General features: G+C 44.8%; 3 protein-coding genes across 3 annotated transcripts; 2 read left to right on the forward strand and 1 right to left on the reverse strand.

Moving 5' to 3' along the window:
• Positions 1-7,184: 7,184 nt before the first annotated feature.
• On the forward strand, positions 7,185-12,359 carry LOC128302129 (enhanced level of genomic instability 1). The gene is made up of 3 exons (XM_053038869.1): positions 7,185-7,744; positions 7,820-11,405; positions 11,474-12,359. The coding sequence occupies exons 1-3, from the start codon at positions 7,384-7,386 to the stop codon at positions 11,793-11,795; spliced, it is 4,269 nt and encodes a 1,422-aa protein (XP_052894829.1). The 5' UTR covers positions 7,185-7,383; the 3' UTR covers positions 11,796-12,359.
• Positions 11,786-15,932, reverse strand: LOC128302130 (uncharacterized). Its single transcript, XM_053038870.1, has 3 exons — positions 13,471-15,932; positions 13,260-13,392; positions 11,786-13,181 (listed from the first exon to the last, which is right to left on the reverse strand). Exons 1-3 carry the CDS (start codon positions 15,811-15,813, stop codon positions 12,814-12,816), a joined length of 2,844 nt encoding a protein of 947 aa, XP_052894830.1. The 5' UTR covers positions 15,814-15,932; the 3' UTR covers positions 11,786-12,813.
• A 1,567-nt stretch (positions 15,933-17,499) lies between these two features.
• Positions 17,500-17,951, forward strand: LOC128304979 (cytochrome b5-like). Its single transcript, XM_053042234.1, has 2 exons — positions 17,500-17,751; positions 17,823-17,951. The coding sequence occupies exons 1-2, from the start codon at positions 17,500-17,502 to the stop codon at positions 17,949-17,951; spliced, it is 381 nt and encodes a 126-aa protein (XP_052898194.1).
• The last annotated feature ends 7,051 nt before the right edge of the window (positions 17,952-25,002 follow it).

Raw genomic sequence — 25,002 nt, forward strand, 5'->3', positions numbered from 1 at the left:
CGAAAAATCGAATCGAATCGAAAAATTTCTGGGCAGATCCCTTCGGTCATTGTGAAGACACTTGCGATCATTTCGTCACATTTACACTTGCACATTTACATCAGTATGAAACACACTATGTGCTCTTCAGGCAAAATATGATAGTCAGTAGCAAATTATAGGGATACAACACCACAAAGCTCTCACTAATTTTTCTCAAACAAACTGAGTTTTCAATGCAAAAAAAACGAGACCGCTTTCAGCACGTACGACAATGTTTTAGCAAGACTACTATGATAGGTTCTTCACTGAATACATCGTTTTTATATCAATGCATATTTGATTTCTTCAAGTATCTTTCTTCGTGTTCTTTTTTTAATTTAGTTCAACGATTTCGCGGTGATGATCTCCAACCGTATGGATTTAGAATTGGAAATTTTTGAACAATGTCAGTCTAACAACGATGCAAATGTTACCGAGATTACAACAATGTAGTTTGAACAGTATTCTACACGGGGATATGATGAAGTATTTGGACAGTGTGGGATAGGTGGACATAAGCTGGACCTACAATCCAGCTTCGAATAAGTAATAATCAAGAAAGACAGAAATGGTATTCCAAGAACCATGAGGTATCAAATATCAAACGAAAAAGAGAGTTCTAATGATTGCAACATGATTTTATTCATATTCTATGACAAAGCTATGTCGTAGTACACTGACAGATTGTGTCGGTTATAACGGTGCAATATTATTAATGACTGCATCAATGTTTTACCGACTGATGGACACCTTCTTTTCGCTGACGACATAAGAATATTTGTTCCTGTATCCTCGTGGATGATCTGTCCCCCGAAATGTTGTGTAGTGTCGTTCGGTAGGTCCTCTGTGGGTCGGCTGACATGGGATTACTCCTTATGTGGTACCCAGATAAGCAGAGAATCTACCGTGAAAGATCTTAGGGTTTGGCTCGATGATTGTCTCTCGTTCAACGCTCATATTGACCATGTTGTCAATAAAGCGAATCGAGCGTTAGGCCTCATCACTCGTCTGGCCTCGGAAATACGAGATCCTTTATGTTTAAAGGCACTGTACTGTTGTTGGGTTCGTTCCACTTTGGACTATGCTAGTGTAATTTGGACACCAGCCGGAGTGACCGGTATGCAGAGATTAGAGAGGGTACAGAGGAAGTTTACGCGACTCGCGGTCCGTAGATTTCTTCGGGGATATTCTCCTGGTACTATACATTCAAAAACTGGTAGTTTTCGAAGAAATTTTTCACGACCAACGGGAAAGTTAGTGTTTAAACATTGCATACTTTTCGGCGGTTTTCGACCAAAATTGTTGCACTAGGTGCTACCTCTTCCGTGGATGCTCTCCTGGTATTATACATTCGGAAACAGGTAGTTTTCGAAGAAATTTTTCTCGACCAACGGGAAAATTAGTGTCCTGGTACTGGTGCAATTTCGTTTATACTTTAAAGTCACAAAGTCGATATTCTTCTCTGCATTTAATTTATCACATAGAAACAAATGTTTTATGTAACCAAGGAAGATATTTTTGATCAATTTTCTACCTTGTAAATTAATTTTTTTTGCTATAAATTAACTTTGTTGTAAAATTTTCAAAAATCGCACAATCGGCACAAATTGTTTGGGGCCCCCAACACGGCGAGGCCCTAAGCGACCGCCTACTCCGCCTACCGTTTGATCCGCCGCTGCCATAGAAGTAGCAGTGGCCGACAGCGATCCCCGATAATGTGTGTGTCTGTGGAGTGGACTGACCGAATCGTAAGCATTAACTATTAATGGTACGCTTTATCATATGCAGAGCGTTGGAGAGAGTTTCGTACCGTAGGCTAATGGAGGTTGGAAAATTGCACGTAAATTGTGCGCCGCAGCACAGATGAGTCCGTGTAGGGGCAATTATTTTGTTGTTAAGTTTTATTGAAATCATTTTGTTTTTTGTTTTTTTTTTTGTTTTGGTTAGTTATATTCGTACCGATACAATCGGAACGCCTGTTTTCTAATTAATAATTCTATTACACTAAACACGCGCAGAATTACTGTTTCATTGTTTGCAGGAAAAAGGTACAATTAATCATTTTCTTCGCCGCACGTATCGCTGATAGTGCGATCTACACACAATGGCGACACATGCATTGACCGTGCCGTGGGTGGGCAGGGCGAGGTGGGTGGCATTATTCGTGTGCACAAGGCGAGGGAATCCAGCCAGGCTTGGTCTGTCCATAATTACGCCATTACGCAAAACATAATCAACTAGCGCCCGATGGTGATGACATCTGGCGTGGTGTGATTATCGACTGACACGCGGGCATTGTGAAGTGTTATTCCTGCCTGACAATCTACCATGACCAAACACTCCGCGTAATCTAATCAAACTTGCTGCTCTTATGACCTTATCTACCTTATGATACCTTATCTAACCTTAAAAGAGCTTTATTTGGATTATTTTTATTAAAAGATGGATGAGGAAAGGTCCTCACGAACCTTAAATGTTTACTCTCTAATTTTGAATAGCGAGTGACTTCAATGCGCCACCAAGACACGAACCCAGTCCATAAAATTGTGTACGAAAGGGTTGTTCGCGTCATGAGAATAACACCGGACGACTAATTCTTTGGTTTTGAAAACGCAGTTCTATAATGCTTCTAGGCTTTGGGTGGCATAAACACAACTTTGATCTGCATTTCCAACCCCTTTCGGAAGCAAACTTTGACTTTGATGATCGACAAAAGTGCTTGGAGGATCACCAAATTGCAGACACTCTTCGGGGCGAAAGTTTAACCCCCGTTTTTCCTGGGTTTCCTCATGACCGACTAGTCAGATTGTGGTTGGCATTTCTTTCAAAGGCAAACCCCCCCCCTCCCCCCCCCCCCCCAACCACAATCTTGAATTTGCCAACGCCAACGCCAACGTACCTTGGGTGAAAAATCGTAGAAGGCGTTGGACTAATCAGGAATCGTAAATGTATGTAAATCGTAGAAAATGTGATCCAAGTAGTGGCGTTATGGTTCTCCTTAGCGCATACAAACCTTTATATATAGACTAGCTTACTAGGCCCGTTTACAGGGCTACGCAAAAGAACTCTGAGGTGTACGCAAGGGAGCTTTCTTTCCGAGACTTTGCTGGTGTTGTTAAATGATGTTTGAAGTACACCTTCCTAACACCGATAATGCCGTAGCAAAATTATGGGCCCCCCTTTAAAAATTCCGCCCTGGGCCTCCAAGGGGATTGATCCTCCACTGTTGGCAGCAACAAAAAAATGCAATCGTCGTCGAATTGAAATGTGCTCGTTAGGTTGCTTTTACCGAGCCCCCGAATGGTTGGCCCCCGTACCATGGAGGAAGACGGTTAAATCTCCCGGGTTAGATAAATGTTGTTGTTCAATTTCGCCGTTAGTAGCGGAGGATGCATTTGTAGACCCGATCGTGGATGCTATGAAGGTTTTGGGTTTTGCCCGGGCTCGGCCTGATCAGCGCTCTGTCGTGATCTTTGAAGTGAGCGCGATTTGCAAACAATCTTCACCGTAGGGAGATGCCTCGTGAGGGTATGATTGTTGTAAAATAGGGAGTGAGGAATAAAAAAAAAGATTCTCCCCTTTTGAAAGCGGTGCACATGGGGATGTGGGGTTTTGTTCCAGCCGTAGACAATGAGGTTCGCTGTTGGCAGTGACGATGACAACGGGGCATTATGTAAGTATCGTTGTCCAGTATCTGGTAAGCTCATCGCAACTCATCCCATTGCACACGGGAGGGGGAGGGAGGGGGGGGGGGGGGGGTAGTGCATTACTTCCCTTGCGGTCATTTAGACAACCCAATGTAGATAGATTTTTTTCTGGCAGTTGATAGAGTTCGGAACCTCTTATGGTAGCTGGTGTATTGTTGTAAACCAAAACTCGTCGCGAGTGACATCGGGGATAACAATTTCGCTTGGTAAAGTAAGTTTCGATAAACGTTACAACAAACATGTTTGAAAACTTTCTTAATATGACAGCAATAATGAATTGTTTGCATACTAACCTTACGTCTGATAGTTTAAATGACAATCGGGGCGTCATTTTGTACGTTTGTGTAACTACAAACCCAATCGTTTGGTTGAATTTTCTGATTGCATCACGATCGATTTTCCACTTACTGGCGCTTATCCATAGGTATACAAACTCAACGACGGTTTGTTTCTCTGCAAACCAAACTGATGTAATTTGTGGGCACGCCACAGTAACTAAAAGAAAAGAAAAGAAACTACTCAAGTGCATCGAGCATAGTGTCATTTTTTCTCAATTACTCCGATCGGTTTTGGACGTTAGATTGAGTGATTATCGAATTTCTTCCAAATGCATTGAACCATTTATGTACGGTGCAATGCGTTTCCTTTTCAGCTTCCTGCTGCTTTCCATCGCTAACCAGGTGTAATGGTTTTCCATCTGTTTAAAATTTCTATCCCCAGCCATTTTTACCGATTGGCGGCCATAAATCTGATGGATTGAAACCCGACCGGGAAGACCGACGAGCGATCGATTACTTCACGCTACCGAGCGAGCGGAGTTTAACGCGGGTGTTGGTGCGTTTTTATTATATTGCACAAAACTTATTGCTTTGCCGTTTGTTTTGATCGCCTCTCGCACGCCTATCGCGAATGGAAATCAAACGAACGTGAAGAAAAAAACTCGTGCCAAGAGTTGCGTGTTGCGGAAAAAGGAAATGCAAGTTGCGGTTATGTTTTGATTTGAAATCTTATAATAAACATAAAGAACCGATAGAGGAAAGCGGACCGGAGCGATATTGTTTACGACGTGTTAATCTTTTCCTTTCGTTCCAAACTGTTTTGAGTACCGTATGGTAATGATAGACCTACGATTGTTTGTCTTTTTCAAGTATTTTAAAACAATTTTGATGATGTGATGGGAAATGTTTCCCTATGCGAATGTGGTTTTACGTACTTTATGCACTTATCGTTTACAACGGGAAATGTGCATGTGTTCTCTAGTACCATTTGTCATCCACGCGTGCATTCTTAAACTATCCGTTAACATTATTTGATACTGCATGCATACAGTGTACGTCAAAAGAATAAATAACATTATTTTCAACAAAATAACGAGACTATTGAAATGTGTTTAATTTTTTAACTGTTTTCCTAAATTCAGTGCGTTATAAAGCCCAACTATCCTCATCAAACGTTATGTTTGATTTAAAAGAAATTATTAAAGCTCCAAATGTTCTGTCCAACGATGGCTCCAGTGTGCCGGTGGGTTGCTGTCCACCTTGACAGCTGTACTCCCATGCTACAAAGAACCCACGAAAAGACCGATTCTTTGTGTTTATACTACTAGTTAGCGAGTTCATTTATTTCAAAATCGTTTGTACGGCATATTGAGTGAAAATTCAACGTTAAATTGTACTAACAGTTGATTTCATAATTTATCGTACAAGTTTTATGCACAATCAGACGATTTTTCAACAATTTTCTATTTTAAGCCAACAACTGTGGGCATTGCTATTGCTGATGTTGGTACCTTGTGCGTTGTTTTGGCTGTCATGCCATATGAACCTCGAGAAGAAGACAAAGAAGAAGATCATCAAGCTCGTGTAAACAACACCAAGGGAAAGATAAAGAGTTAAATAAACGTGTTTTTGTCGGTAATATTTTAAAATACGGTTGTTTTCTTGATCGAAATATCATTCAGGAGACTTTCCCGAAACTATCCAAATATATTGAGTAGCTGCATCACCTTCATGAGCTGATACCGATTCTAAATAGGATCGCAAGTAGTGAAGCAGACGGCTTGAAAGATCCTTCTACAGAATGATTGTGTTTTTGAACAGGATAGCTGGTATGAACAAGAACGAGGAAAGGATCCCGAACTACAACTGTGTTGCCTTATTCCTGTGTAGACACACCCAGCGATAGTTCCAGCACCACATCGCAATGCTTTTTTGTCGGAATAGTTTCTCTAAACGCCATCAACCCTCGGAGTCCGAATCTGTTTTTACATGTTGAATTTGTGTAGCTGATGGTATTGTTTGTGTAGTTTTTGTGGCACTAAAGGCCGTGAATGAAAAATACATGTACGTTTTGCAGGTAGCGTGTTTTAGCACTGCGGTTGCACGAGGAAAGCTTTTATTTGAAAGAAAGGAGTGCACTGTTCTATTACACATGCGGTATAATCATGATGCTGTATCTCTTCCACCGGGTCTGCAGGATTGCAAACATTTTTTTACAATACTATTCCATTTGTCCCTATTTGTCTTATCCTTGACGAAATGACTTTTTGTGTATTACAGGAACGATGACACACCTGTTTTACTTCGGTTTGCAAAACATTAAACATTTTCTAATCCTCCGTTAGTTGATAACACATCATGGATATGTTTCTAACCTATTGCCGATTCGATGCAGTTTTTCGAAGGAGAAAGGTTTTCCACATAGTCAGATGGTAAAATGGCATCATCGGAAGCGTTTACCGTATCTGATTCACAAATATCGCACTGTGTTTATCCTAAACCATATAAAGAAAACACATTTTTCTTGGCCGAGGTCATAAATACATCAAAACGCTTACCGGGTAGTACGTACACCATCAATTTTACGCATTTTTCGCGATTTGTTGATGAAGAAATACAACAGCAATACGTTTTCCATTCCACTACACCGATGTTGCTTTTATAGCTCTACAGTCGTCTTCCAAACAAAACAGACGCATAGGACAATTCAATAAAGAACTAGAAACATTTGCACAATCAGACATACACAAGTTCAATTCTATAAATAGCTAGCTTGCATTCGGACCGGACTGTTGTAGGGTTTCATTGGGGAAAGATGACCGAAGGAAAAAAGCGGCACAAAAAAAGCTCGGAAAAAAGCGGCACAAAAAATAATTTTTGCTGCGGCACAATTTTTTGTACAGCGGTTGATGTTTTGGGTCGCCATGACAGTTGGTCCGTTGAGGTGTTATTAAGACGTCTTTCCGTGGTCTTTTCGTCCCCGAAAAGACCGCGGAAAGACGTCTTTTCATGTGACGTTTTGGAGCATGGGCTGACAACAACAAACTTTGGGAAATACGCGCGAACCCATCTTGTCAAAAGGAGTCGACACTTTTGGTGAACGAACAATCGGAATGCATTGCAGAAAACTTCTCGTATCCAGTGAAAAATAACCAAGAACACAGTGAAAAGTGAAGGAACTATTTAGTGGTTAGAAGGACCTTTTGTTGTACAGCTAGCAATTAATGATTTCATGTGATGGTACCACGTTTTATGTTTGCTTTGGCTGACGTTGCATCTCCGATTTCACTGCCGTGCTCAAGGGTGGCAGTATCCTCGTTCCCATTTCGATATGGTTTAATGCTCGCGTATGTGGCACTAATGCATACGGAAGGGTTATGATAATGGCAGCGGAAACCAGTACCAAGGCATGCCTGAATGACATAGCGTTACACAAGACGGAATCAGTGACATCTACTTCGTCATCATCATCGTCGTCCGATTCTTCCCTATCGACTGCCTCTGGGAAAGCACTTTTAACACTGTCCAAGACAGAGCTCGACCGGTTAATAGCCGAGAATATGACATCGGTGTTAAAGACGCTCAAGAAACGCAAACACGCCAAAAAGCACGCACGTTTAAGACGTGCAGCAGCAGCGGAAGGTACGATTCTGTTAGCAGTTGATAAGAACGAAGAACAAGAATCAATTACCCCAAGTGTACAAACAGAAGAGAAGATGAATCGCAAAGAGAAAAAAGGTGAGTTCCAAGCAGTGTTCACGTACACAGCAAACGTAACGAGAATAATGTGTATCTTTCATTCTACTTTTATAGAATCCCATAATCGCAAGGGTGGAAAATCTCGCCAAAAGCATGATCGAAACAATGATGCTTATGCGGTCTCTGAATCGAGGACGAAACCTCCTCAGCATAGCTTAAAGGAAGTTCAACCCGATATCAAGCAAGAGAGCACGTCTGTATCCACCGTGCCACCGTCCACCAATGGTGTTTGCAATGGGCAATCCGGTGAAAAAACTGGCAAGGAAAACAAAACCATTAACGCTTTCCAGCTGATGATGAAAGCACGCTCCAAATGCATCGGTTCAAACTCTCCCGGCAAAGAACGGGAAGTGCGCGAGCTGAGCCCCACCCAGGAGCTGGCTCGCGAGAAGAAAGCCATACGCAACCTGCAGCTGGAACAGTGGGCTGCCCAGAAAGGAGCGGGCAAGCGACGGTTGCAGGAAGAAGCCGAGGAAGATTACATTGAGCATCAAATGAAGAAGCGTGCCAAAAGACTGAAGAAACTCATCGGAAACATGAGCGGAGAGATAAAGCTGGAGGAAGAAGAGGTGTTGCCTAAGGTGGAAAAAGCGATCGATGTATTAGAAATTCCGGATACTCCCGAGCGATCTTCAACGGTTGAGGTGCCAAAACAGAACCTAAAATCTTCACCCAAGCATACAGCCATCGAAAGAAAGGTGCAAGAGGTTAACGTAACGGGTAAGAAAAAACGCGGTCGTCCTCGGAAGAACGTCACAGCTGTGGAGCAAACGATCGACCAGGAGATGAAAGTCAAACATCAAACTGCTTCGGATGACGAGTTTCTCGTGCAGCTATCCTCGCCGAGAAAGAAGAAGGACAGTTTGCTGGGATATTTCGCGAAGGTGGCAACGGAAACTAAAACAAAGCTTGATTCCCCATCGATGGGAAAAGCACAGAAAACGCCTTCGTCGCAAAATACCACACCGACCGTAACGGTGTTGATCGATGACGAAGATAGCAATGAAATGAAAGCAAGCACACCCCCTTCACGGGGGTCTTCGCGCCCTAGACGATCGTGTGCGAATCGCATCAAAGATTATTCCGCCTTCGAGAAGTACAGTCCGGCGAAGGAGGAGCAAAAAAGTCACTCCACGCGCACATCGATCGTGACACCGCTGAAAATCATCAACGTTCAATCACCGAACGCTATGAAGGTGGTCAAGAGCCCTTCGTTACGAATGTTCTGCTCAGGCGAAGAAGGTGGGAAGAAGCCAGTTTCCGCCAGCGAATGGCCATCAACACCGAAATCAGCGAAATTGGCACCAGTGTTTTCACGATCGTTTGGTGGCAAATCACAACAACCACCCCAGGAAGATCCAGAAAAGGTACGGGCCCGACAGCTGTTCCTCATGTCTGGAATTCCGGAAAAGCTGCGCCAGGAGATGGAAAAACGTACAATGTACGAAGAGTACATACTGAACGAATCAAGCGTGTTTCCACTGGTGAGTCACGTAACGCAGTTGGATGAGCAGAAGATGCCATCCGCCGCACGAGAGATTTTAAATTTCGATCGCAGCGCTATTAAGTTGCGCCCGGTCGAGATGGAATCGCCACCGACAAAGAATTCCCCGAAAGGCAGTAAAAATCGTAACATTCAGTTGGGAATGTTCACCGGATGCAGCGAGTATGACTACGACGAAGCGATCGATAAATGCCTACAATTGATGGAAGTTGACGGTAAGCAGGCGGCCGGAGAGAACGAGGAGGACGAGCTGCCGGAGGTTGAAAACGTAAAGGACATAGTGCGTGATTACAAGCAGCGCTTTCCGCACTTTCCCGTGTTTCGATGCTACAAGCAGTTCCGTGCAGTCTATCAAGAACATCAGCAGCGAACACAGGGCGAGGAAAAGCAGGAACAGTGCACCAAGTCCAACAACGGCACCCAAACTCCGCTGGATGAAAGTTTCGAAATTATTGAACCAACGCATAGCTGCCGGAACGGTGAAGCACTGTTTACGGAAAAGTATAAACCACAAAACACGGAACAGATCCTGATCAACTTCTCACCGTCGAACATGTTAACGCAGTTTCTGTCACTCTGGAAGGAGGACACCGGCGGTCAGAAGCGTTCGAACGAAATGACCTCCCAAACCGGCCACTATTTTCTGTCGGCTGGGAAAGATGACGATGATTTTATCGTCTCAAACGACAGTAGCTCATCATCGTCCGTTCCCGGAGGAGCCGGGTCAGGTGTTTGCAACCACGTCGTGCTGGTGGGACCGCCCGGATGTGGTAAAACATCGAACGTGTATGCGGTTGCGAACGACATGAACTTCAACGTGCTCGAGCTTAATGCGAGCAGTCGGCGGAAAGGCAAAATTATCCTACAGGAACTGCTGGAAGCCACCCAGAGCCACCAGGTGCGGCAAAAATCGGAACGATCCAACTCAACCGATGGACTGCTGGTAAATGGGACACACTCTAAGGGACGCAAGAAGAACGGTCTGAACGGACTGTTCAGCTGCCTGGAGCGAAGACCATCGTTTACGGAAAGCAATGGAAATGGGTCGAAAAAGTTGTCGCTCATACTGATCGAAGACGCGGACATTGTGTTCGACCAGGATGATGGATTTCTCGCGGCGATCAATGCCCTGATCGCATCCTCGAAGCGTCCGATCGTGCTGACGACCACGAACCCATCCTGCACGCATATGGCACGCTACATGGCGCGCAACAATGTGATCCGTTACGTTGCGCCCGGTATCGGCAATGTGGCAAAGTTCTTTTCGCTGCTCGCACTGGTCGAACGGATACCGATTGATCAGCACGATGTCGGTCGGCTGTACGCGCACAATGGGAAGGATATGCGGAAAACGTTGAACGAGCTGCAATTTTTCATCCAAAGCGGAGGCGACATGGAACGCTTTCCGTCGTCCTCGACGAACGAGAGGAACCATCTGCGGGTTGCCGACAGCGAGGATCAAAACACGGCACTGAATGAAACGCGCGAGGAAGAGGACGATGGCGAGCAGGTGATCGTTGAGCACTCGTCGGAAAGGACTGTGGGGCGGAAGAAGGAAACGAAAAGCGGCCATAAGGCACGGTTGGCAAAGCACCATCACGGTACGCTGTACGAGCTGTTTACCCGGAACCAAAACGAACCGATAGTGTTGCGCACTCCGTTGGATTTCAATGTGCTCTGGTGTAATATGGAGCTGGTGCTCAGAACGGCAGCAACTCTCATTCCCGTGCGTAACGATACTGGCCGCGATTCTGGTAGAGGGAAGCGAAGTAGTCCATCCGGCAAGCGCGGTAAACGTGGCAGTGTTGTGCAGCGTGACACAAAGAAACCTACGGATGAGTTAGTATGCGAGGAGCTGTGTGCGCTGTACGAAAACATAAGCCACGCAGAAGCAGGATGGGGTGTGACGCAACGGAATAGAATACGCTACGGGAAGGACGTACAGGACGAGCAGCAGCAGCAGCAGCTAGCGCACGATATAGGTCATGCCCTCGTGGAAGGATCGTGGATCGAATGGTTTAGCAGGCGGAAGGATGCGACCAGTGAGCCGAGAAGTGCACGAAAGGCCAGTAATGGTGAGAAAGGAATCGGAGCTAAAGCGTACGATGCGTTGCGGAAGCTGGAACAGGAACCACGGTGAGTGACACTGGACGACAGACGGACCGCTTTCTTGATCCTTTAGTAATCAATCGCTTATCTTGCAGGCAAACGATAGCATCATACATTGGCGTAAGCGGAATACGGCCACGCGTGACCGTTTGCGATTACGAACCGTTTCTACGTCAAATCTGCCGCCACGAGCGGGACCGATCTTCAATGGAAAGGCGTGGCAGCCGGTTCTATCACTATCTGCGTAACTTTAATGCGACGAACGGAATCGCCGTACCGCAACCGTTCGTAACATCGACCGTGACGATGCTGATGAAACCGGCTGGCGGTTTTAGTGTGGATCATTTTGATGCGCTCAGCCATTGCTTCGAGGAACAGCAGACGGCACCAAGCGTAACGATCGAGGTAGAAAAGTGAACAGTGAACACCAGAACAGAGAAAGTCATTCGTAGAAAAACGAATCATATACCAATCCGGTGGTCAGAAAGGAGGAACTCGATCAGGTGTAGATACGAAAAATAGGAAAACCACACTCCGGTTGGCGTACATGTCTGTATCATTTAGAAATTTAGATTTATCATATCAATCAGCGATAACATTTACTACAGCGCTAGTTCCACTAAAATAGCATTGCACATTGCACATAACTGTCCTGCAGGAACTAGTGAGGTTTTCGCGCATTTTACATACTTCTATTCTTAGCTCGCGTATTTTGTTTTGTTTTGTTTTTTTTTTTTCGACGGTCGGTAGTTACTTTTACACACACACACACCGCTCGACACGTGTTGGTACTTTTTGCCCGGTTTGTTTTTGGGGCGCGCGCGGGACCTTTTGTGAGCCAGCAGTCCGCACTCCAATTGCGCTGCATAGCACCAGCGAAGGTGCGAAAGTTGAATGGAAGAAAATAGGTTAGCATAAAATAGAACGAAATAGAACAACAATGAATTCACACTCGCACACATTGCTGCCACATGAATCGAACGCTTTGGAAAAAGGGAAAGTGACCGATTTTGCTGTGAATGTAATGCGCCAATGTGTAGGAGCGAAATATAGATTAAAATAAAATCAAACTTAGCTAATGTGTTAAAAACGAAAACATTTAGTACTTCCCCCCACTTCTGCTTCATGACTGCGGTTTGTGGTAGAAACTTTTGTTAATTACGGAAGGTTCCCTTCCATTTTAAATAAGCACTGTCGGATTAGAACGCACTACATGAGCTACGTATTTGGATGTGTGTGTGTCTTCACGTGGCGGATTTTTGTTTGTTGCTGGATAAACAACGCGTACACAGCTACATATCTATATTCCTCAATACACATATGCCTACGAAACTAGGACTTGCTATTTACATCACCAGGATCCAGGACTGCCAGGACTCTGCCAGTGCCCATGCATCCCCGCTAAATGTGAGTACGACGGTTGGTTTTCCCCTTATTAGAACGGATTGACCAGCTCCGTCTGTTGATGGTGATGGCGCTCAGACCGGAGCTGCTTTATCTGCAACCGTTCGCCACCGTTCACGTGGTACGCGATGGTGGTGGTCGTCGTGGTAGTATCGGGCACCATACCTGCGACCACCTCGCCAGTGCCGCCCACCGCCAGTGCACTGCCACGCATCGGATCGCGGCGCTTCCGACTGTCGCGTATCATGTTCTGGCGCGAATGTTTAATGAAGCTCTGAATGGCGGCAAAGATTGGCTTTTGATTCGCTTCCGCTTCCTGTGCACTTTTGCCAAGGTTGAGCGTTTTCGTCAGCAAATCGATGATGCCCAAACTGTTCCCGAACACGTACTTGGTATACTCTGCCGGTGGAGATGGGATGGGTGGGATAGATAAGCGTGAGATAGATACGTTATGGTGGAGTGTGTGTGTGTACTTACGTCCGTTAATGGCCGATTTACCGCTCCAACTGAACTGGCACAGGACCTCGTAGGTGACGAGCGCCTCCATCATACGTTTAATGTTCCGCTGGAATGGTTGTGAGTTGTGTATTTCCTGGTGTAACCGAATCATCTGCGCTCGGAGTTTGGGGAAGAGATTTAACGATTAGTGAGATGTTTTAGAGAATGTTCCCGCGTACCGTTCACCTACCATCTGCAATAGGAACTGCTCGTTGTCTGTACAGTGATCGTTAAGGTCGAGAAAATCGGCCACGGTTCTGATCGGTAGCTCCGGTATCTCGGGGAATGTATCAAGCAGCTGGTTGCCACCGTTCGCACTGCTGGCCAGCGTCAGTTGCTGCGCTTGGGTCGGTAGTGGCGGTGGTGGTGGTGTCGGCGAGGGTGAAGACACCTTCACCGTCGGTGGTGGAGAAGCTTCGGGTTTCACGTGCACCACCGTTGACGGTTCGGCAAACTGATAGTAATGTGTGTTGGTGGTGCGCGCTTCTTTGGCGACCGTTCCGACCCGGGTTGGGTGCTGGTGAGCGATGGGAGACGTAGCCGTATGGAACACGCTTACCGGCTGTACCTGTACCTGCGTTCCGGTGGGATTTTGCGCCGGTGCGGTAGTTGAGGTGAGGAAGATAGTTTTCGGTTGAATGGAGGGCGAAGTTGAAGCAGTGGAGACGTGGTGCGGATGCTGCTGTGCAACGACGGTTAGTGACGCAACGGGAACGACCGTCTCGTTTTCGGTGGACATGGTCGTAAGTACCTGCTGTTGTTGCTGCTGCTGCTGCTGATGTTGTTGTTGGTGCTGAAGTTGGGCAGCTTGATTGGCCAGTTCCGCTTCATCTTCAAACTTTCCAATAAACAACGAGATGATCCTTGTCAATCCGTCCACCTTAGTTTCGACCCGGTTGAGGTTCTGGTTGACCAAGTGCACCTCACGCTGCAACGATTTAATTCTTTCCTCAATGATTTGGTACCGTATTTCATTGCCATCGGCCGAGCCCGTTCCATCCTGGACGACGTTCGGATCTTCCTGCTCTTCGACGATCGGTTGATGTTCTTCTGCCGTTTCTACCTCTTCTGTCGTAAGCATCGCGTCCGGTCCCACCTCGGAAACGTCTGCGTCCTCCGTTAGCGAGATATCTGGTTCCAGTTTCATCGCGACTGATCCATCCGGAAGGTCGTAGCTCTTGAAGAATCGTTCACTGTCACCGGTGGTGTAATCTTCTTCCGCGGTCGTAACGAGTCCGTTCGTGCCGGCCAGCAGCGCCGCTGCGGTTCCCCGATGTAGATGAACGCGCACACTCGGTGCCATCATCACCCTACTGTCCGCTTGCTGATCGACGATGCAGCCCCGTTCCAACCTTCGGTTGCGATATTTCGAGTGTGTCTTAAGATGCTTCATAAGCCGGTACTGCTCGCGGAAGGCTTTGGCGCAATGCTTGCATTTGAACGGACGTTCGCCCGTGTGCACCTTCAGATGGTACGACAGCGTGTTGGAGCGTGTGAACAGTTTCCCACAGTAGGTGCATTCGTAGTTCCTGTCCGTTTCAACCTCGTCGTTAGCTGACCTAGTCGCGTTCAACTCCGTGGCTATTACATTCGCTATGCTCGGATCCGTTGCGACAGCAGAGTTCTCGACGTGATCGTGCTCGGACGTATTCACCACCTCGATACCTTCCGCACCGTTCATGATGGCATTGATCGTTTCCTGCAGCAGCGGATCGTCGTCCGTCTGCATCATGTGCAGCTTGTCCACGCTGGTCGACTCATCGACGACGGATGTCGGACCATGCTCGGGTTCGTGCAATTCCTCCCGCTGCGCGTCGTCCTCATCCTCTTCTTCCTCCTCCACTTCCTCTTCCTCCTCGTCATCCTCCACCTCCTCTTCTTCGTCCGCTCCGTCAACCTCATCCGCTTCCGGGTGGGATAGGCTGCTTCCCGAGGTACTGCTGCCGCTGGAGCTGCTCGTGCTAGTGCTGCTGTTGCTGTTACTGCTGCTGCTGCTACTACTACTACTGCAATGGGCCGTTTCGGTAGCACCCACAGAATCCACTATCATCATCGCGGTCGTCTCGTTATCATCGTCCGGGTTCGCCGCATAGCACCGCATCTTATCATCGACCGCCACCGATGGCGTCGTCTGCGTTTCCATATTGTTGTGGTTCGTTGCGCTGGCAAAATCAATAGCAGGCAAATCGTTTTCCTCCTTATCAGCTACATCGTACTTATTATTATCGCCATCCTCACCGTCGCCGACGGTGACGGTGCCATTCGCCAGGGTAACGGTGATTCCGTTCATTAGCGGAACCGTCGATACCGATTGGTGGTGGTGTTCGATCGATGCCGAAACATCCTCCACAACCACCATCTCCCCGGCGGTGGCAAGTGCATCGGCCGTGCTCATCATGGAACTTTCCATCGCTGCCGATGCTGCGGTCGTAGTGTACAGATTGGGGTTTGCGTTTCTTTTCAAGCCAAGAGTATCCCTGCGTATCCGTGTCATCATCCGACGCTTTGCTCCGGGTACTTTATCAACAGGCATTGCGACTGTAACAGTGGACTGCCCTTTGACGCATTGCCATTATCCAAACCCGTACCACAGAACCCAATTGAACCTCTTTGGAAAGTTTTTAGTTGCACACGGCTATTGTTCTTTACCGAAACTGCCACAAAACTTTAATCGCTTAACGCGCACAATCGACACGACGTTGCACAAAATCAGCTATGACGACGACGATGACAACGACCGTACCAGCAACAGCAAATGGGTTGTCCTTGCGGTCGGTGTAATCGGATGATAGCAGTGTGTTTTTTTTGCACGTCGCAAAACACGTAACCCGAACGTAGTTTACCGAGCAGCGGTTGAAGTTCTCCCTTTGAATTATGCTCCAATGTATTTCGCTCGATGAAAACACCTTTTGCCACTACCCACTGATAAGACAATACATATGGGATTGCCGTGATAAAGTGAAACACACCAAATTGCTGCTTACGATACGTTTTTTCTTCGTCACGACCACTAACTATGTTGTTTTTTTCCTTCGCCTATGTTGTTTTTCTATGAAAACGATAAAAACGATAAAAGCTGTCAAACGAGTTCAAACTACGTCGACGATTACGGTTATAACGGTAAGGTCCAGTACTTGATCGTTTTTCGCGTGGGATTATTTTAAAACGATCGTTATTAGGCGAATAATTGTACACTGAACGATTAAAATTCAATTTAACATTCATCATTTGTAATTTGATACTTAATTATAGCTGAACAAACGAATAACTCATAAGGAAAACTTTTACTAGCAAAAAACAGTACGTTATTGTACATGATTCAATAGATAAAAACAAAAGGACAATTCCGCCAAAGTTTCATTTGCTAGTTAACTAAAGATGACTCACCTTCCAGCGTTGTGTTCTCCACGGCTTTGAAATTAAAACATTCGAATAAGATATCTCGAATATCTGAACGGGTAAAATAGGATGGACTCATGGTTTCATAGTTAGATATTCGATTTAATACAACGAGGAACGTAGAATGAATCTGTACTGTAGATTAAGGCATTAACTAGAGTTGTGCTAAATTTATATTTTAAGAAGAGTCATTCTTAGGAATCAACAATTTGGAGTCACTCCAGTCAGGAAAGACTTCGAAGATGATTTATGCATCCACATTCAAGGTTACAGGCATGAGGATCTTTGAAGATTCATCAATCTTTGATGATATATTTACGAAAGAGAGACCAAGATTTATTTTTTTTGATATACTCATCAAAGGTACATTCAGATTCACGAGTTTGAATAAGACTTGCCCTTGGGACACGCTTGATATAGTAAGTAGTATTATAGTAGTAGAAAAGTCATATAAATAAAATAATTAAATCTAAAATCAAAACATACTGCAAAAGCTAAATGGTCACTGGTAAGTAAAAAATGCTCCGACGTCAATATAAACAATCATTATATATCTCTAATATGACCGAACGTGTGGTAGGTCTGGAATTATGCACCCACAACAAACCGTACCGATTTGGATCACGTACATCTGTTGTCCATTCCATAATCTACGCACGCGTCTCAGATTACGCTAATCAGATCGTTGGTGTGCGATCTATAAAATTATTGGCTGCGTACCGGACGGTAATCATTGGCAAAGTTGGCCCAATACCGCTTGCACGCGGAAGCACACGGGAAATCAGTAACAGAATAGTGCCGCCGCACGTTTCATGCCATCATGCCGGGAGAGTTGACCGAGTACACGCGGGCGGAAGTGGCGCTACGCAACGGTAAGGAGGGCAACCCGACGTGGATTGTGATAAGAGACATCGTGTACGATGTAACGCACTACATGGAGAACCATCCCGGTGGCAGTGAGCTGATTGCCGAGTGGGCCGGCAAGGATGGCACGAAGGATTTTGACGACTTTGGCCATTCGTCCGATGCGATGCGGATATTGAAGACGTTGCAAATAGGCGTTTTAGTTGTGGTAAGTAGTAGCGATGAATGAACGTGTGGAAATAGATTACCGAGGGTGGCCTTTTCCGTTTCCTTCCACAGAGTGATCACGCAAAGAATCGCAGCAAGACGGTGGCTAGTGGTCAACCAAAGACAGCAGAAAACTTGACGGAAGAGGAACTCATGAAGAAGAAGCGCAGCAAACGACGAATGTTTATCCTGTGCGGATAAGTTGTGTAGTTTTGTAGGGAAGCAAAGCAATATTTAAAACATATGTGATATCTATTCTATCGTAGTTAACATAAAGCAACAGATAAACAATTTTGAAAAATAATTGTTAAAATGTAAAGAAACATAGCAGTACATAAAATATATCCACCAAACACAATAAATAAATCGAATATATTGCATATCAGCCGGTTGGTAAGCTCATCGCTAACAGCATGTAAACAAATGTTCCTTATATTACTAGCTTATTCGATCGTTGGTGGAATACCCGGGCAACCACCGGCAAGGTAAACCAACCACTGCGAAACAAAGTTTCCTTTCCGCCAATGCCGATAACGTCAGCGAAGTTAACTTCCGTCGTAACACACTTCCCAGCAGCCCGGAAGCCAGCACTGACACCGTACCGGGAAGCGGCCGGTGGTTTGATTTCAACACGGCTAGGACGTATCGGGGATTATCGATCGGCTTTTTAAAAGGGGGGTTGAAGACGCTGGGGAGGCAGTGTGTTTGTGCAGCTGGATGCATTTTTAAAAGCCATGTGCTCTCCAGAAAAGTGTTATGAGATAAATATTAAAATTGGTTCGAAAGAATTCGAAAAATAGCACACGGTGCTGAACAGTTAAGGTGAGGCAAATGTGTTTTTTAATATACTTAAAGTGGTGTTGGAAAATATATTTACTTCTTAGAAAGATACTAAAAATAATTTCATCAACTAGAACAAGTATTTTCACCGCCAGTCAACTGGACCATTGGACGGGTGATGATCCTTTTTTTTCCCTCACGCTCATACCTTTTAATCGAATGAAAAATCTCTCCAAACGAGCTATCAACGCTTCAATGCGCGGGGCAAAAAAACGGTAGACCCGTGCAAAGTAATAATACAAAAAAAAAAACTATATACATGTGCAAGCGCAACATGCCACCCTTCACGTAGCTGCGGGCACTTCAGCAGCTAGTCCACCGCAGTCAACATTCGCATGAGTGCACCAAATCGCTGTGTACCCTGCTGGATGGCCATGCATCGGGGTTGCAGGCAGGCTTCACACGTCGTCGATGCTGACGCCGATGGGTTACGGTCGTTCGGAAAAGTTTACCTGACTTCCAGCCCGGCCGGGGCGCAGCAGGTGAAGTAGCCACATAAATCATTAAAAAACTTTCCTCTCGCTCCCTCCAGCGGGGGGTTTTTCTGTGCATGTGTGGGGTTTTTTTTCTTTTGCTGTGTGAGTGCGAGAATTTCTTTTTTCCCTTCCATTGTTCTCTGCACACAACTGCAGGCAGCTGCAACACACGGTACCCACTTCCGGCGGCGCAAGTTGTTGGCGCAAGGTGGCGTTGGCCACCACGATGCAACTTGCTGACAGCAAGTAGCGTAGCCTAAAAAGTTTTAACTTTACTGTCTTACATGGTTTTGAAAGCGAGTGGAGCAAGTTTTTATTTTTGCTTCAACCCCTATTTCGTGCACCCCCAAGATCGTCCCGGCTCTCCCCTGCTCTCGATCAGATACAGGCTTAAGGATGTTACACTGTTTCGTAACGAGCGTAGAGTGTGCATGAATTGTTTAGTTTGTGTTTTTTGTGCGGCACGAAACGGACCGGTCGCTAGCGGGTGAGATCAAACTTCTGGCTGGGGAAGTAGATTTTTCCGAAAAAGGCACTAAGGGCCTATAATGGATGAGCCAGATCCTGCTTGCAAGATCCATTCGCAAAAGGATGGGATAAAAAGCGTGAAACGAACGAGCAGAGATTTCAACTTGCAAGTGAATGCAATGCAGGGGAAAAAAAACAGGATCACTTCTAGGACACTGGCTCATTTTCCCGCCTCCGGTCCAAGTTGACCGAAGGTGACACGCTGTAGGTGTAAAATAGAAAAGTTTTAACGAGATTTCGGTCGTGAGAAAAGCGCCGGTGAAAGGCTCTTAGTGTCAAATCAAATAAGTTCGATAGTTGCCTGATGTTACCGTGGTGGTCAGGTGTTGGGCGTTGTGATGGTCGATAGTTGTTTGTGGCTTGTTATCGATCATTTGGATCGGGGGGTTACGTTTCGTTTTTGAACGGGAAATGCTAATAAATGAAACATTTAAATTTGGTAAGATTATTTATCTTCTAGGGTATGTAAATTTGATATCCATTTAATTTAGTTGTACGACATACTGCGGCAATGCCCTTGTTAAGCACGCCTGGTAGTATGCAATTTATTAACACGCATTTCTTAATCGCTCGAGTAGCCCTTGGAGTATGAAAAAGGGAATACAATTCTTGTGTTGCATACTTTCAGGCGTTTGTCGATGAAAATGATTAGTAAATCGAGTAAAACATTTTGGACACTATAAAGTAGAACATCGATTATCCGACCTCCTGGAAAATGATCCATATTGTTAATAAACAATAATTTCCAATACTAAAAACATATGAATTTTTTTGACGTTGGCCTGTCACCTGTAATCTTCAATTATTGGACGTTCAAATTTGAAGGACCTGTTATCGGTGGAAATCGATTAACCGGCATAAAGGAAGATTTATTCCTGTTTTGATTAAACAAATCAGGTAAGCAAAAAGCGATTATCTTTTTACGATCCGTCATGGCCGATTTTGTTACGAAACTAACTCTGATCGTTACGACGTCCGTGCTCTACACGACCTCCTTACGCTTAACAACTCCTCCATCGCATCGGATACGACGGATGTTTGCCCGACGTTTTCGGCATCGGTTGGAACCAATATCTTGGAGGTTAAATTAAACTTTCAAAAAGCTGTTCCGATAGCTCGTTTGCACTCCATTCCTTGTTTGGCGAGCGTTCTGGGGGGGGAGGGCTGGTGGCGAAGGTTGTTGTAGCCAAACCCTACGGGGTGGCTGCAAGTGGGTATATACCCATTTTTGATTCACCAAAGAACCCGAACGAAGAAATAGCAATTGGTGATTGCAACCATTTCGCAATGGATTGAATTTCTCTCGATCGTGGCCCAAAAAAGCCTGGCCTGCCTGGGACTGGCCGCCACCGTTCGGCGGGACTGCAGGGCTTTGCTGGTTCGGTCGATCGTATTTCCGTCGCACGACCAGCAACGGGAGGATGCCATTTTTGCAACGCCGTTTTCGCTTCATCGTTCATTCATTATTGATTTAAACTCAATGCTATTTCGGCGAACGCTGGCGCTGAGCGCTGGCAGGTGGTAGTGTTCACGCGGTACAGGGAACGGGTTTGGATGAGTTAAAATTCAGCTCGTTCCAATCGATGAGAAGTCAAATAAATTCGCCAGCGCTAGGATGAAAAGCCGTTTGCCGGAGAGAAAATTTAATTACGATGATTGATTTCGTGTGACGCGCTGCTACCGAGGGGTTGGTTAGTATTTATGCGAGGATGCAGGGGAGTGATTTGTTTGTTTGGGTGTGTGTGTGTGTTTGAGTGTTTGTTTTTTTTTGTATGCTTTCTCTCTCTCTATTCAAATCCTCTTCAAAAATATTCCATCCCTCAATCCTGCAGGGTTATGACGCATTTCGTTTTGCGTTGGAAACATGGCCCGGTTAGATGCTTCTTGGAGTTTTCTCGAAAGCACCGAGGCATATGTTCGTGTGTGCATCATTGGGTCACATTCACAGCGGGATGATTAAATTATGAATACCTGAAACACAGGGAGGCATTTTATGCTGAATCCATCTCGAATCATTCATGCATGATTGCAGTAATGTTTGTGCGATAGGCTCTTCGCCGAATCTATCACCTGAATGGATATTATCCTTGCCAAAAAACTATTTTCAATTTGTTAAAAACAATTTCCCTTTCCCACGTGCTCTTTGACGTTAGAACAGCCTAACCGGCCTTTCGTACGAACTGCACTCATCAAAACTTACGGGTGAGTAAATATTTCTACGACCTAGTGGTCATCGTGGGCAATTGCATCTTAATGCCAATCAATGAAAGTAATGGGCACTTTAGGGGGTAAATTGACTACATGTTGAACGGTTAAAATGGCATACCCGGTTGCGAATTGATCGAATTGATTGAACCACGCGAGCACGCTAATTTGTGAACGCTTGCTCATTGCAACCTGCCCGGAAGGTTGATGACATTGGGCCAAAGTGTTGGGATGGAATGTTAATCATCGGTTAAATATAATTATAAGCAATCAAGCATACGGGTAGCATCGGTAGCGCCGTTCCCGATCGAATTGCAACGTTTTTCGGCAACGTAAATATTCACTTTATCGAACTGCTTGCATGTTGGTTATATTTATATGCAATTTTGATCATGAAATAGCATCGCATGGAATGCTCGCATAATTTTCCGATTTCAAATGATTAACGATGGAATTATTTTGCTGTCCTTACTGATATACTTCATTAATGAAAGTTAATTATTAAAATTTACTAGGCTTCACAGTAGAAGTAATGGAATATTTAAATGTGATTTAGATAACATTTTTCCAATATGAATTTAGGCATTAATGTTTATCGTTAATTTAAGCCAACTCAAATTTATCGCATCATGAAATCAGTAACGTCACTTCAAGACATGCATGACAGCCCATTCATGATTCAACACATCTGTCAACTCTGACTTGATCATCGATTGCGCTGGAGTTGCCGGTCGTAAAAAAAGAAGGAAAAGCTCCTTCATTTTCCTGAGTGGCTTCCGTCAGGTACATGTATGCCAGGGTACCATAAATTCGCTGGCATAAAGTAATTAGAATTTACAGCTCACGTCCCCGACAGCATTAACGGTTCTTAGGAATCGAGACCGGTCTCTAGTGTCGTGTGTTGGGTTGGTGATTGCAGAAAAAAGGTGTAAATTAAACTCGTTCGATTAGAAACAGTAGATGCAAGATGAAATTTCCAGTTGAATGAAGGTTTTACGAGAATCACATTTGTTTGATGAGGTGAATAGAAGCACCTAACCCGGAAAACCCATTACTGATAAATTAATTATTAAAAAATCGGTATGCAAGTACTCATGTTTAGGTTGACAAATTATGAGAAATTTTTAAAATGTCATGTTTTTGATGGGAGGAAAATTGGTCCGAACACAGTAAAGGCACTGTTATGGTCGGATTATCATATCACGCTACTGGAAAGCTCTGGATATGGCAGCCGTCCCCCATCCACAATTTCGTTCGAAATATCGTACAAGTTCTGCTCCACTTGATACAAGCAACGAACGCGTTGTATTTGTCTACTTCTCGTCACAAACGGATCGATTGCTAACGTTTTCCTATCACATCGTAGAGTAGCTCAGTACTGCTAGCGGGAAACAAGAATGGAGTTGTTGTTATGATATGCTATGTGCCCTGTTTTATTGTGCCTAAAACATAACGAATCATGTTTGCGACAGGTTAAACGTAATTTTAAATTAAGTACATCGGACTGGGACGATCCTCTTACTGTCGTACAAGTCAAATAGATGTGAACATACTTGTATTCTTCGTTTCTGGGAATGCTGAAAGCTCGACATCTACCGGAACACAGCTAGATAACATCGCTCATCAGCCACAAATCAATTGGTAGTTAGTTATGAAATGTGGTATTGCTAATTGTGTCGCTTGTCGACTCTCTAGCCTAGCAGTTACCTGCAACAGTTGTTATGTACAGACAAATGATCATATCCCTGATGCCGTCCACAGTGTCACCCATCTTCGGTCAAAATAATACATGATGATGTCTACCAACTGTTCAATCTACCGTCTGAGAAAATTATTCCATTAAAAACACCTATCACATTAGTAATTGGAATTCCAAAGTTTCAGTAAAGTTCCTGTGCTCACTTATGCCCCTGGAGCATGGAATTTATTCATAACTGACATTAATCTCAAAGCAAACGTTCGAGAGCAAAATGCTCCAGAGGATTTTTGGTCTCGTATGTATGCAATGACGCAGAGCTGAGAGCAAACATTAAATTTAAAATAAATGACGGCCTAGTCTTCTTGAAGGTTGTAATGCCACTTGAGGTTGTGGACCATACTTCTGAATTGGACAATTGGACAAGACATTGCAGAAGGTTCTAAAAAAGCAAGCTTCATGAGTTGTATGCTGTACTCGTTATACTCATCAGGCTCCTTTGATCTGATTACGTTGTAAGAATGACACAGGACGACCCAGCCTGCTAAGTCTTTAGACGTTACTTAGAGTTATGTTAAGGAATTGAGAAGGAGGTTTAGAGGACTTCTTTATCATGCTAAAAACCACGCAACAATGAATTGTAATTCCCTTTCCGATAGCTCATTCGTTCGGGTGACACGTCTTTATTCGCTGAGGTTCAACTGCAGATTGTATTTCAAACATTTCTAGATTAACATTTCCATTTCACGATCCTACCCAAAGCTACTCGAGCAGACGGCAAGGGTTCGTCTCTCTCTCTTTTTCAAATTATTGTTATTTACACTAATGCATTAACAACACTATGAAAGTTTTCCTTTCGGCGAAACATTTCAGTTCTCGTCAGTATTTGCCAACGCAGAAAAGCTCATCAATCAACGTTCTCTTTCACTACAAGGTGTCGAAGAAACTTTTCCCACACAATGTTGCGCTGCGTAAAGTCACCACCGGTACATGTTTTTCCGCCTACCCGTTGTAAGAAAATGACACATTAAAATGAAACAAAAGTAAAAGAAAATAAACTCTCTCACACTCACACACCCACCGACTTGCATCCCCACCTAACAAGGCTCTCCACAAGCACCGTTTTACTCATTCGAATGTTTTCGTTAATGAAAAAATATCGCTGCACGGAGATATTGCTACCGTTTGGGTCCTAGGGGCCTGGTTGCGCGCGCGACCATCAAACGAATGAACGAAGGAACGGAACGAAATAAAGTTGGCGGTGACACCGGTGGAGCAAATGTTATTTGTATGTATTCGCTTTAATTACCCATTCCGACCTCGGGCACCATTTGCGATGATGAATATTGATAATTTGAGTGCTTCTGCGGTTACAGCCCGCCCCGGTGCATACACCTGTGCTCGGTGTGGCGCCGGTGGCGAAGGTGTTAAAGGGCGCCGAGCAGCATGAGCATGAGAATGGGAAAAAAAAATCGGGTGCAAAAAGGCAACAAGAATCTGAGCTTAC

The sequence above is a fragment of the Anopheles moucheti genome, chromosome 3 (assembly GCF_943734755.1).
Source record: "Anopheles moucheti chromosome 3, idAnoMoucSN_F20_07, whole genome shotgun sequence".
Lineage (NCBI taxonomy): Eukaryota > Metazoa > Arthropoda > Insecta > Diptera > Culicidae > Anopheles > Anopheles moucheti.